This window comes from Sparus aurata, chromosome 4, assembly GCF_900880675.1.
Source record: "Sparus aurata chromosome 4, fSpaAur1.1, whole genome shotgun sequence".
NCBI lineage: Eukaryota > Metazoa > Chordata > Actinopteri > Spariformes > Sparidae > Sparus > Sparus aurata.
The window spans coordinates 934,846-946,420 of record NC_044190.1 but is presented as its reverse complement, the minus strand read 5'-3'; the positions used below and the strand labels follow the sequence as shown (position 1 = coordinate 946,420).

The window sequence follows — 11,575 nt, the reverse complement described above, 5'->3', positions numbered from 1 at the left end:
TGGATTTTCTTCCAAAGAAGAAACTTCTTTAATGATATAATATATATATACAAAATATTTTATAAATGATACTGAGATTTGGTAATGATTTATTTCAACCAGTTACTCTTTCTTAAAAAAAAATGGATCTTCCTCTTGCCTCCCAAAAATAGAGGAGGACCAACCTCCTCTGCCTCTATGGACGAGCCTCCTCTGCAGCCAATATATACATATAACCATTTCTATAGGAATCAGAGCCAGATTAGCACATTTCAAAATTAATTTATTCAAATCATCCATTAGATTTAAACAGAAACCAAAACTAAACATCATAGCAGATAATCAGCTGATAAAAAGTATGTTTACAGTAGCCTATACAATGTATTGACAGTGTAAATAATGTGCTTGTACTTGATATTTAAGTACAGCCAACATCACTTTGAGACTTTTATCCAAGCACAATTTATTTAGGTGACTTTTTTAAAGTACTAACACGATATCTCTATTTTTATTATTATTATTATTGTACTATGGCACCCTACTACTACTTATTTCACTACTAGTATGTCTTTTGGGTGTAGAACACAAGGTTTATAATCATCAACAAATGAAGTAATATATATACATATGTATATATATATATATATATATATATATATATATATATATATATATATATATATATCGTATAGTATATAGTATATATAATGAATATAGCTAAATGAAAGATGCTAACGTTAAGAAGCTTTACTGAAGTAACGTTGGCCATCACATTATGTAACTTAATTATATGATTTTGCCCGAAATGACAGCATGATTTAACGTTACCTGACACGAAATGGGAACCGCAAATCCAGGTTTTGTTGCCTGGATTCCAGTTGTCTCTCCATCTCCTTTCTTTTCAGCTGCTTTAGGTAAACGGTAAAAACATTGCTTTGAACCCTTGGAAAATCTGTTGGTGCAGTCGATTGAACAGCAGCTCTTCCCCATGTTGGATCAATCTTAAATTTAGGTGGCTCTGCCACTCGTTTTTTTGTCACTCAGTGGGCGTAACCGCTGCGACTTCCGGGTAACGTTACGTCACGCGCATACCCTCTATAGTTAAGCTCTTTCAACCTTTAAAATATCCATGCAGTTGAAGGTTGGTACTCTCAGTTGAAGGTTGGTACTCTCAAATCAAAGGATTATTGCAGAACTGCTCTTGTCTGCCTGAAGACTGGAGACCATGCCAGCTGAAGTCAGGTAAGGATATATGAAGAGCCGTAGCACCTGCTGGTAAGCGCTGCCCTCTGTTGGTGAAGTTGCGGTAATTCGCGGTTGACGTTCCCGTCCTCTCTCTTAGCAGCAAGCCGTGCTCCGGTGGTTGACGATGCCGTCCTCTCTCTCTCTCCAGCAATCCGTGATTGAGTCGCGGTGTTTCGGTGGTTGACGATGCCGTCCTCGCTCTCTCCAGCAAGCCGTGATTAAGTCGCGATGCTCTGCGGTAGACGCTCTCTTTGTCTCTCTCTCTCTAGTCGGCTCCTGGACGTTCCGGACACACGTCGCTCCAGCAGTCTTGCTACCGCATGCTAGTGATGGGAACGGCAGTTCTTTTGAGAGGGGTCTGGCTGCAGACCTCCAGCGTCAGGCTGCTTCCCGTGCAGGCTCCAGTGTCAGGACAGGACTCCGGCGAGAAGGGTGAAGGGTCTAGCTGCAGCCATAGACATATAAAGAGTAGACGCCGCATCGACCGCTACTGCCTATTGGCGCTGACGAGCCGTGGGGCCGCCATCTTGGACCGGTCAACCGCTCCACTCCGTGTATCTGTTGGCAGTTCAATGCGCACTTAAATCAATCGTAACTCTGTATTCTAAACTGATTTTCACGCGGGGTTTTCTTTGCTGCAAACGTCATACATGTAGCTATGATACAGATAACACGGTTTTAATATTCATAGAGGAATTAACAGTAATAGAATATTCAGATATATGATATATATGATGTATGAGAGGTATTTTGCAAACACTATAAATATAAACACAATAGAAATCATAGAGTAATCTATATCTATCTAGATAGATAGATAGATAGATAGATAGATAGATAGATTGATATCTCTCTCTCTCTCTGTCCTGATATGAATTATATTGGTACTCTGATTTATATATTTTTTAATTTTCTCTGATTTTATTTTATTTATATATGTACCAATATAATTAATATCAGGACAGAGAGAGAGATGCCCCAAATCATTTTTCTGGAAGGACTGTGTTGGCCCAGCTCTTGAGCCATAAACAAAACAAGAGAGACACAAGGTGTAAACTGCAAAAATTAAACAATTTATTAACTAAATAACCAAACAATACTTATTTTTGTATTTATTTAGACATTTTAAATATTATTTAGAAAAGAAAAGAAAAAGCCACCACAGTACTATCAGTGCAGACAGTCAGTGCAGACCGTCAGTGCAGACAGTTACCATGATACAAAAGACAGGAGGGAATATGGCACCATCACGCAAAATCGGACATATACAAAGCAGAAGAGTAATACAAAACAATGACAATTGTATACAGATTGTGCAGACTTTATTGTTGTGTCAATGGTAAGAGACCAAGTGGTTAAGCAGTATGTTATATGTGAGAAAACCATAGCATGAAAATAATTTTTAGCAGCTTCAGGTGTGAGATATTTGCGAATAAATACAAAATTATTTAGGTGAAATGTTGTTTTTGCAACAACTTGTTTAACTTGTTTTTTGAAGCTGATAGTTGAGTTTATGATGACACCAAGATATTTAAAACTGGAAACCACTTGTAACTTCTCCCCTGATACAAAAATTGAATCTTAAATTCTGGACCAAACATAAACAGGGCGAGGCCAACTAAACAAACACATGGTGCTCTTAAACAGAAAAGCTCAAAAAGATGAAAAATCAGAGCATCCCAAAGGCAGCCAGGTCTTAAATACTCTGGGGAGGACTGATCAGGTGCTCCCAGGGGTATTGATTATAACTCCGCTTACCAGGAACCTGCAGGATGACAGACAAACATAGGAAAACACACACACACCCACAGCAGGAAGGCCGTCACAACTGTCTGGAGCTTTGCTCGGCACGAGCCTACCGGCAATGATGACGGCTACTTGCAGCGGCAGTGCCGTCGCTACCAGCAACGGGACCGCCGGAACGGTACCGGTACCAGTAATGACGGCGGCGGCGGCGGTACCGGCAACAAATTGTAGACACAAGTAGCAGACCACGTATCCTACATAGCGTTGCTTTGTGGGGTGTGTATGAGACAGAAAAGGTATCTTACTTTTGTTAGGGTGAATGACATGTGAATAATACAGTCTGTGCCACTTGTGTAAAATTCGCTGGTCAATGTAATATCAGTAATATTTGTCTTGTTTCTACAATAGCATTCTTGTGGCAGTTGTAGTAGTCTAAGGTGCTATGGAATATGTCTTACAAAGTCTTAGTTCATAGCCAGGTGAACACCGGTGTTTCGGATTAACACGCGTCTATGTTAACTGGCGACCGTGAGCCGAATGCGTCTGTGGTCGCCGTAGCTACAACAGATGTTGAAAAGGGGAAGAGAAGACGTAGCTGTCCTCTGATCTGCCGCTTTGTTCAGGTTTTCGCTGTGCAAAACATACCTGATACGTGTTCGGGCTCCTGTTTGATTAAACGTGTCTAACCTTCTATCGCTGTATCAAAGTTGCTGGTTGTTACGGAGGACGTTGTAAACAGGAAAGGGGAGAGTTGCTCTTCCTGTGAATGTGTATCTCTAATAAACCTTTATTAAAAACACATACTCATGTCTTCTCCCTGTTTGGGTAAACATGCATCACATAGAGGAACTATGTAACCCTTGTAAACAAAAATAAATAAATAAAAGAATTACGGGACTTGAACTCACATTCACTGAGGGAAAAAAAATACCAGTGCGATAATCAATCCACTATGCCGATCACATCACGCAGGTGACTGTCGGTATCACCTATTTCTCTCCTCACAGCAGACACACAGCCACCTCTGGGTCGCAGGAGGAGGCCAGATCAACTTGTGACCACAGTGTCTGTTCACCGTGTCTGTACGATGATGATTTATAACACAAATAAGATTTTCCAAAAGAATATGGTCTTTCTTGATAAAAACTTTCTATATTGAAGTAAAATGAAATAAAATGCTTGAATGATGGAAAATAACTGGGTCTATCTTTTATTTTGAGCAGATAAAGAGGAGGAAAACTTTCATAAATTTTGGTATTGTCCAGTTGTTGCATCTTTTGGGACGTAAGACTGCCATTCCTACACATTTAAAGTGGCCTATAAGTCACAATCTTACAGACACTAACATAAATTGATTATATTTTTGGTGCATATTGGCCGTGGTCACAAGTTGACCTGACCACCCTCTGCGACCAAAAGGTGTCTGTGGTTATGCTGAGAGGCTATGCTGTCATTCAAAGTGTGGTAAGTCTGGTATAGTGGATTGGTTATCACGCGTTAGATTGCTTTTTTTCCTCGTTGAGTATAAGTTCGAGTCCTATGTTTTATTAGATTTTTTTCTCTGTTTCGTTTAAAAGGGTTCCATAGTTCTTCTGTGTGAAGAATGTTTACTCAAATAGACAGCAAAGATGAGTATGTGCATTTCATAAAGGTTATGCTTATTTGTGTTATAAATCATCACATACAGACGTGGTGAACAGACACTGTGGTCCCAAGTTGATCTGGCCTCCTCCTGCGACCCAGAGGTGGCTGTGTGTCTGCTGTGAGGAGAGAAATAGGTGATACCGCGAGTCACCTGCGTGATGTGATTGGCATAGTGGATTGATTATCGCGCTGGTGTTTTTTTCCCTCAGTGAATGTGAGTTCAAGTCCCGTAATTCTTTTATTTATTTATTTTTGTTTAGAAGGGTTACATAGTTCCTCTATGTGATGCATGTTTACATAAACAGGGAGAAGACACGAGTAGGTGTTTTTAATAAAGGTTTATTAGAGATACACATTCACAGGAAGAGCAACTCTCCCCTTTCCTGTTTACAACGTCTTCCGTAACAACCAGCAACTTTGATACAGCGATAGAAGGTTAGACATGTTTAATCAAACAGGAGCCCGAACACGTATCAGGTATGTTTTGCACAGAGAAAACCTGAACAAAGCGGCAGATCAGAGGACAGCTACGTCTTCTCTTCCCGTTTTCAACATCTGTTGTAGCTACGGCGACCACAGACGCATTCGGCTCACGGTCGCCAGTTAACATAGACGCGTGTTAATCCGAAACACCGGCAACAAACATAAGTTAGCCTAGCTAACGTTAGCTGGCTACGATTTCGCTGGTGGACATAAATACAGTACTGTAATATTCGATTCACGAAATACAACCGATAGTAATGTTCAATCCTACTTGTGAAAAGTAATCCCTCGAGCCCTGTTTTCGATCGTCCGCTGATTAGAACAGGAATATGCAGCACAGTGCTCTAGCATCTCGTTGCTTCTGCTGCTCAACTGTGAGTAGAATGACTGGTCCAAGATGGCGGCCGCATTTCTTGCGCCCCAGCAGCCCATGCGGCGTCTACTCTTTATGTCTATAGCCTACGTGCACAAGCGTAGTGTCGTACTTCCGGTTTGGCAAGAAGTCGGCTTACCGGTTTCCGGTCGGTTTGTTTACATGGTAGCAGCGAAGGCGCTTCCCAAATGAGTGTTGCTGGTGAGCGAAAAAAATACAATGTACGTGGTACATTCAAACTGATGAAAACTGTTGCCGGCTCAAAGGAACACTGTTGTGTGCCGAGATGCTCGGCTTCAAGCCGATACAACAGTGTTTTAAGTTTCCATCGGTTTCCTCAAGATGCTAGCTTACGTGCTAAGTGGCTACACGGGATACGGAGGGTGCAATTCACAGTCACCCAGCACACGAAGGTATGCAGCCGTCACTTTGAAGAGAGTTTAATTAGGACGACTGCTAAGGGTAAGCGTGTTTTATCACGCGATGCAGTCCCATCTTTGTTTGACTGGAACGACTACTCCGTAAAGAGGCGGACCGGAGTTTGGGAACGTCGACCTAAACCCTCAACTTCGGAGCCTGAGCCGGAGGACATCGAGGACGTCCCAGATGAAGCTGTCCCAGATGAGGAAGCAGTTCCTATGGAGCACGAAGCCCGACCCACCGTTTGTGTGGACAAGGAAGAGTACGAGAGGATGAAGTCTGAAATTGAGGCATTGAGAGAGCAACTGCAAACTCTCCATCTGAAAAACTCTTTTGGACTTCAGCGGTTTGCCTCGTCACCTGAGGACATTAGATTTTACACCAGGTAAGGTGTACTGTACAATCTAACGTTACCTTTCTGTTTCAGTGTTGGACAGTAACTATGTAAATTAAATGGCCTGCAGTACCGCAACTTACTTTGATTGAGGTGGAAAATTTAATAAAATTGTTCGCATTGACCCATCAGTTAGGCATCAGTTGTGCATCCTTGCCTGTCATTACAGTAGCCACTGTTATTGACCCGCTTTGCACAATATTAGTGTTATCATAACCAGCCTCAACACATCAAAAAAACATTTTGTAGGCCTATTTACCTTAAAGAATAGAAAACAATGAGCACATTAAATGAGAGGCTATGTCTGGGCTGTGTAATTTCAACAGCAGTGAATATAAAGTGTAAACTTTCACTGATGTACAGGATTTGTGTACTTTGTCTTCCATGGTCTGTCTCTATGTGTTACTACAATGTTCCCTGTGTTTTCTTTTTCTGATGTTGATACTATATTGCAGATTCCCATCTTACAAGCACTTGATGGCATTTTGGAGCCTGATTGAGAGTGCAACCTCCAAAATGATCAGGGTGACCAGCAGAGCCAAGAGAGCATCTGTCACCAGCACAGTCACTGAAAGCCCAGTCACCAGACCAACTGTAAGTGTTGATGTCTAAAATGTTATTCAGATTGAATAAAGTATCTACAGTACTGTGCAAATGTTTTAGGCACCCACCATCACCCAAACAGAAAATACATATATACACAAAATCTAACATTAATTATTAAATATTGTTATTAATTAAGGTTCTGTTTAGGTTTAAGAGAGCCAGGTTCCTGCTATGACTCAAATGTATTTTTTATATAATGTTTTTATATGGTTTTATTGTTGATTTAATTTAATCTAATTTATTTATGTTTTCTTTTGCAAAAGTTGTGAAATAAAAAAAAACAAAAACAATCAATTGTATGTCTCTGGAACCACTGGTGTATTTTATCTATCTATTTCTCCCCAACCCTTAGAAACTGCTGGCGATAGATGAACTCTTCCTGTTCCTAACATACCTGTCCACTGGCTGCACACAGAGGGAACTGGCTCATCGCTTTAAAATACACAGAGCAACAGTAAGCCGCATCATTGTCACGTGGGCCAACTTTCTTTACAGCCTGCTGGGCTCTGTCTGTTTTTGGATGTCTCCTGCAGCTGTTAAAGCAAATCTTCCACCTGAGTTCAGTGCATACAGTGACACCCAAGTCATCCTTGACTGCACGGAGCTACGGTGTCAGACACCATCTTCCCTGGTCCTACAAAGTGAAGTGTTCTCACACTACAAGTCACATTGCACTTTCAAGGCAATGGTTGGCATGTCCCCTCACGGAGCTCTCACCTTTATCTCACCCCTCTTTGAGGGTTTCATGAGTGACAAGGAAGTGTTCCGTCAGTCTGGAATAAAAAACCTCCTTACCCACAACACAGCCATCATGGTGGACAAAGGCTTCTTGGTGGACGACCTGGCCCCTGGAAATGTCTCCGTCCAGCCTTTGTCATCCAGAGGGCCCAAATGGCAGAGGCAGATGTGCTGGAAACACAGTCAATTGCTCGCTTGAGGGTACATGTAGAGAGGCTAATCAGAAGAGTGAAGGAAAATAAACTCTTCGATACCACAATCCCACTTGCGATATCAGGGAGTATAAACCAAATTTTCACAGTCGCCTGTCTACTCTCCAATTTCCAAAATGGCCCTCTGGTCAAGACCTGGGCAAAGGATGTTTGAAATGTTGCAAAAAAAATATCCACACATTGAGGAAGGCTTCGGTTCAAACCAGTCTGTGTGCTGTGTGCCGTGTGCCGGTGCCACTGAGGTATTAAAAGTTTTTGAGAGAAGGACACTGACTGTTGCTGGCCTTTTCACTTGTTTTGTGGTCGTTCTTTGGCTGAGCACTCTAGACTTTTTCTTTGAGAGTGCTTGTTGTTCTTTTTTCATTGCTTGGATTGTTGAACTTGTGTGATTGTTTTTAAAAGAAAATGTTATTATACTACGTATATGAACTCCCATTTTATGTGTTTGTCTAAGCCAAAGTTTTTAAAAATAAAAGAAATCATTTAAAAATAAATCAGCCATGTTTACATGTTTATGTTCATTGTTTATTAAGTCTGATTGTTTTCACCGTTTACATGTTTGAAATAATCAAAGACAATAACAGGTAACAGTAAGTAAATAACTAAATTATTAAACACAAACAATAAACAAAAAAGGATAACAAAAAAGACAGACAGATGGAGTTTGGATCCCCCACAGGTGATCAGTTACATGCATTTTCGCATATAAACATGGAAATAAAATCGGTCAACTTTGTCTCTGATGACCTTGAACACTTCTACATCTCTGTAAATTCTGTCAATCAATGTGTCTTCCTCAGCCGACACCACAAAATCACACCATGTCATTCCACTTACCAGCAGCTGTCCCTGAACTTGGTAGTAGTACGCATGTGATCACTTCAGCTCCATTTTGCCCAAGTTCACTTTAACATAGGGACAGTCAACATAATTTTTAACATTAGGGCATTTAATTTCAAGAAGACCAAAAGGAGTGGGTTCTGTTTGGTCAAAAACTAGTCCATCCGGGGATGCTCCCAGCCAAGGCGTGTCTGGGTGGATTATAAAGCCACATGGGTAGTGGTTGACTCTCTTTATTTGTGTGTACTCCCATATGGCATCAGCCTCCAACTCCAGTCCTCTTCTCATGGCCTTTGTCTGATGTGTTCCCTTCAGGATCCTATCAGCCAGACTGTCCTCACATTTGTCGCTAACAAAGCAAATCTCTCTGAAACGTGAGGCAGTGAGTCTTGGCCTCCGCAACTGGTACCATTCCTCACAGGAGCTTTGGCTTCTTGTCGTGCTTTCTAGTCTATTTGCCATATCCCATGTCACCTGTAAGCTCTGTAAATGCCTACGCTCTGCCTCAGTGGTTTCAGACATATGGGCTGAGGGCTCCAAGTGGTAACCTTGCAAGGGTAGGGATGGACGAGGTGGGGCAACATGAAAGGACATATCTCTTTTTGCTGCTGCTGGCTGTTGGTAGGAAATGGGGCTTCCGGCTTGCACCATCCCAAGGGCAGAGTTGACCAATGGAACCTCACAGCTGATGCCCATGCTACAGACCATTGGTGACTCAGCTTTGGAGAAGTCTGTGTAAGCCTCAGTCACCTGGAGATGGAGTAGTATATAGTTTAGCAATACAACTCAACATCAACTAAGTACAATGTTAGTTCTATGCACACAGCAACTGGCATATTTTGTACAACATTGAACATTTTCAGGCTGGTTAAATAAGGAGAGTAAACTATTTCTACACATCAGCCTATACATGTGACTTTATCCTTTATTCCCCTACTCACCCGAAGGACAGAAAGGTCAGGCAGATCCCCGCTGAGGCCTTTGTAGAGTGTGCTCCTGTGAAGTGTAAAGCATGCTTAATTGGAAATGCTAGATAGCTGATACATTTGAAATAAAAATACCCATGCACAGAGGCAGACGAAGTACACAGCTTCCTTCCCTCAGTCAAAGTACAGATACTGCTGTGTGTTAAATTTTACTCCAATACAAGTGAAAGTTCTACAGTCAAAATGTTTACTTAAGTAAAAGTACTGAAGTATTTGTTTCTGAAAATACTTAAGTATTAAAAGTAAATTTTCTAAATATTGATTATTATTACCACAATATCTTCACCTATAGAAACCTACTCGATGAGGTTTTTGTACAATCTTTACTGCAAAAACCTTGAAGAATGGAGCAAAAATGAAACAAGGCAAGTCATTTTCATATTTTTAAGCATGACTTTTATTTAACACTCCTAACCAGCTTGCAACAAAACCAGAAACTGAAAAATGTAAAAAGAAAAAAAAAGTACAGTAATCAAGTAAATGTACTTCACTACTGTCTGACTCTGCCCATGTTTTGCTATGATACTGAGCTTTTACCTTATGCCCTCTGTTGTCGCTCTAGGACTGCTCTTCGGTTTAGCAGACAGCACTGCCATTTTATCTACTGGGCCTGGTTTTATACCCTGTAGTGTATGCCAGACACAGTTTAAACACATTACCAGTTAAATAACATAACAACTAAAAAAAAAGTTATTAGTTATAGGTTTTTGTTGACTTACCAAAGTCCTAGGTTTGTGCCATTGCTGTTCTCCCTCAGTACAGCTTAGCACAGGGGGGACTACAGGCACCTTCAACTGTGAGAAGTGAGCTGACTGGAACAAGAGGGCAACACAGTGGTTGCACAGCGCAGCTCCAGCAATGCAAGAGCATGTGTGGTGAATCAGCTGCACAGGCTTGCTGTCTTTAAGCACCACCTGCAAAGTCAGAATGTCAGAGTAAGTCATCATTTATCGTAGCTTGGTAAGTTATTCTTTTAAGATACTCATTGCTTACAGATTCTTTTAAGATACAGTCTTGTCTTGTAAGTAATTTCTTTAGCCTATACTATTCTAGGATTCAACAAATGATTTTCCTTTCACTGACCCTGATTTGTACTGTCCCCGCTTCCACATATTCACTACGTTTGGGAGAGTGATTTGAGGCAGAGTACAACATCAGAGGTGAACAGTAACGACTTGATGGTGGCCAAACAATTCCCACAGTATGCAATCTTACTTGCCTGAGACCAGCAGACTGTTCCTGATGTCTTCCCTCTGTCTAACGTTTTGAAATTAGGTAAAAATATAATATTCTGAGCTATGTGTTCGGATTAATGTGCTGAATATTATGCCATATGAACTTCTCTTGTATTTCAGTAGTACCTTTCACAGACTGCATCTTAATTTAAGAAGCAAATTAAACAATGAGTAAGAAAAACTTCACCCAGTGGGGACCAGCTAGGTAAACTTACCTTTCTAACCTGCTTACTCCAATATTAGTCACTATTTTCAAGTCACCATTCACTAAACTTTAACCTAGCTGAGTCCCCAGGAACACTGGGCTCATAACGTAGCTCTTAACTCATAGCATGCAACGTAATAAATAATGAAAGCAAAAACCCAGGGGGGACAAGCAAGGTATAGTAAACATGTTGTACTGTAACTTACCTTTGCTAATCCCCACGAACATCAAGAACGCTGGGTTATTTGGCTGATAAGCTATCTTATCTTATCTTATCTTATCTTATCTTATTCATTCGTTAGCATCACCATACACTCAAGCTGTGAGGTTTCTCTTTTTTCGTCAGCGACCTGTAGCACAATGCCCTGACGACTACCTCTCCTGATTCCTGATCTTTCATGGAAACTGATAGAAGCAGATCAATATGTAATATGTCATAGTTCAATATGAAAACATTTTTATTGATAAG

General features: G+C 40.9%; 2 protein-coding genes across 2 annotated transcripts in view; both read left to right on the top strand.

The window, feature by feature from the left end:
* Positions 1-1,113: 1,113 nt before the first annotated feature.
* The window catches only part of LOC115580079 (uncharacterized), a 38,324-nt gene continuing 27,862 nt past the window's right edge, over positions 1,114-11,575 (top strand). Inside the window, exon 1 of the mRNA XM_030413944.1 lies at positions 1,114-1,221. The gene's annotated coding sequence lies outside the window, so the exon portion shown is untranslated. The remainder of the gene's footprint in view (positions 1,222-11,575) is intronic.
* LOC115580080 (uncharacterized) lies at positions 5,176-8,334 on the top strand. Its single transcript, XM_030413948.1, has 3 exons — positions 5,176-6,275; positions 6,740-6,878; positions 7,243-8,334. The coding sequence occupies exons 1-3, from the start codon at positions 5,659-5,661 to the stop codon at positions 7,825-7,827; spliced, it is 1,341 nt and encodes a 446-aa protein (XP_030269808.1). The 5' UTR covers positions 5,176-5,658; the 3' UTR covers positions 7,828-8,334.

What these genes read in the sequence shown, in the direction of transcription:
- LOC115580080 (XM_030413948.1), top strand. Translation starts at nt 5,659, where the DNA reads ATGAGTGTTGCTGGTGAGCGAAAAAAATACAATGTACGTGGTACATTC. An exon ending in GACATTAGATTTTACACCAG is followed by an intron (nt 6,276 to 6,739) that starts GTAAGGTGTACT and finishes ACTATATTGCAG; the next exon opens with ATTCCCATCTTACAAGCACT. An exon ending in GCCCAGTCACCAGACCAACT is followed by an intron (nt 6,879 to 7,242) that starts GTAAGTGTTGAT and finishes CCCAACCCTTAG; the next exon opens with AAACTGCTGGCGATAGATGA.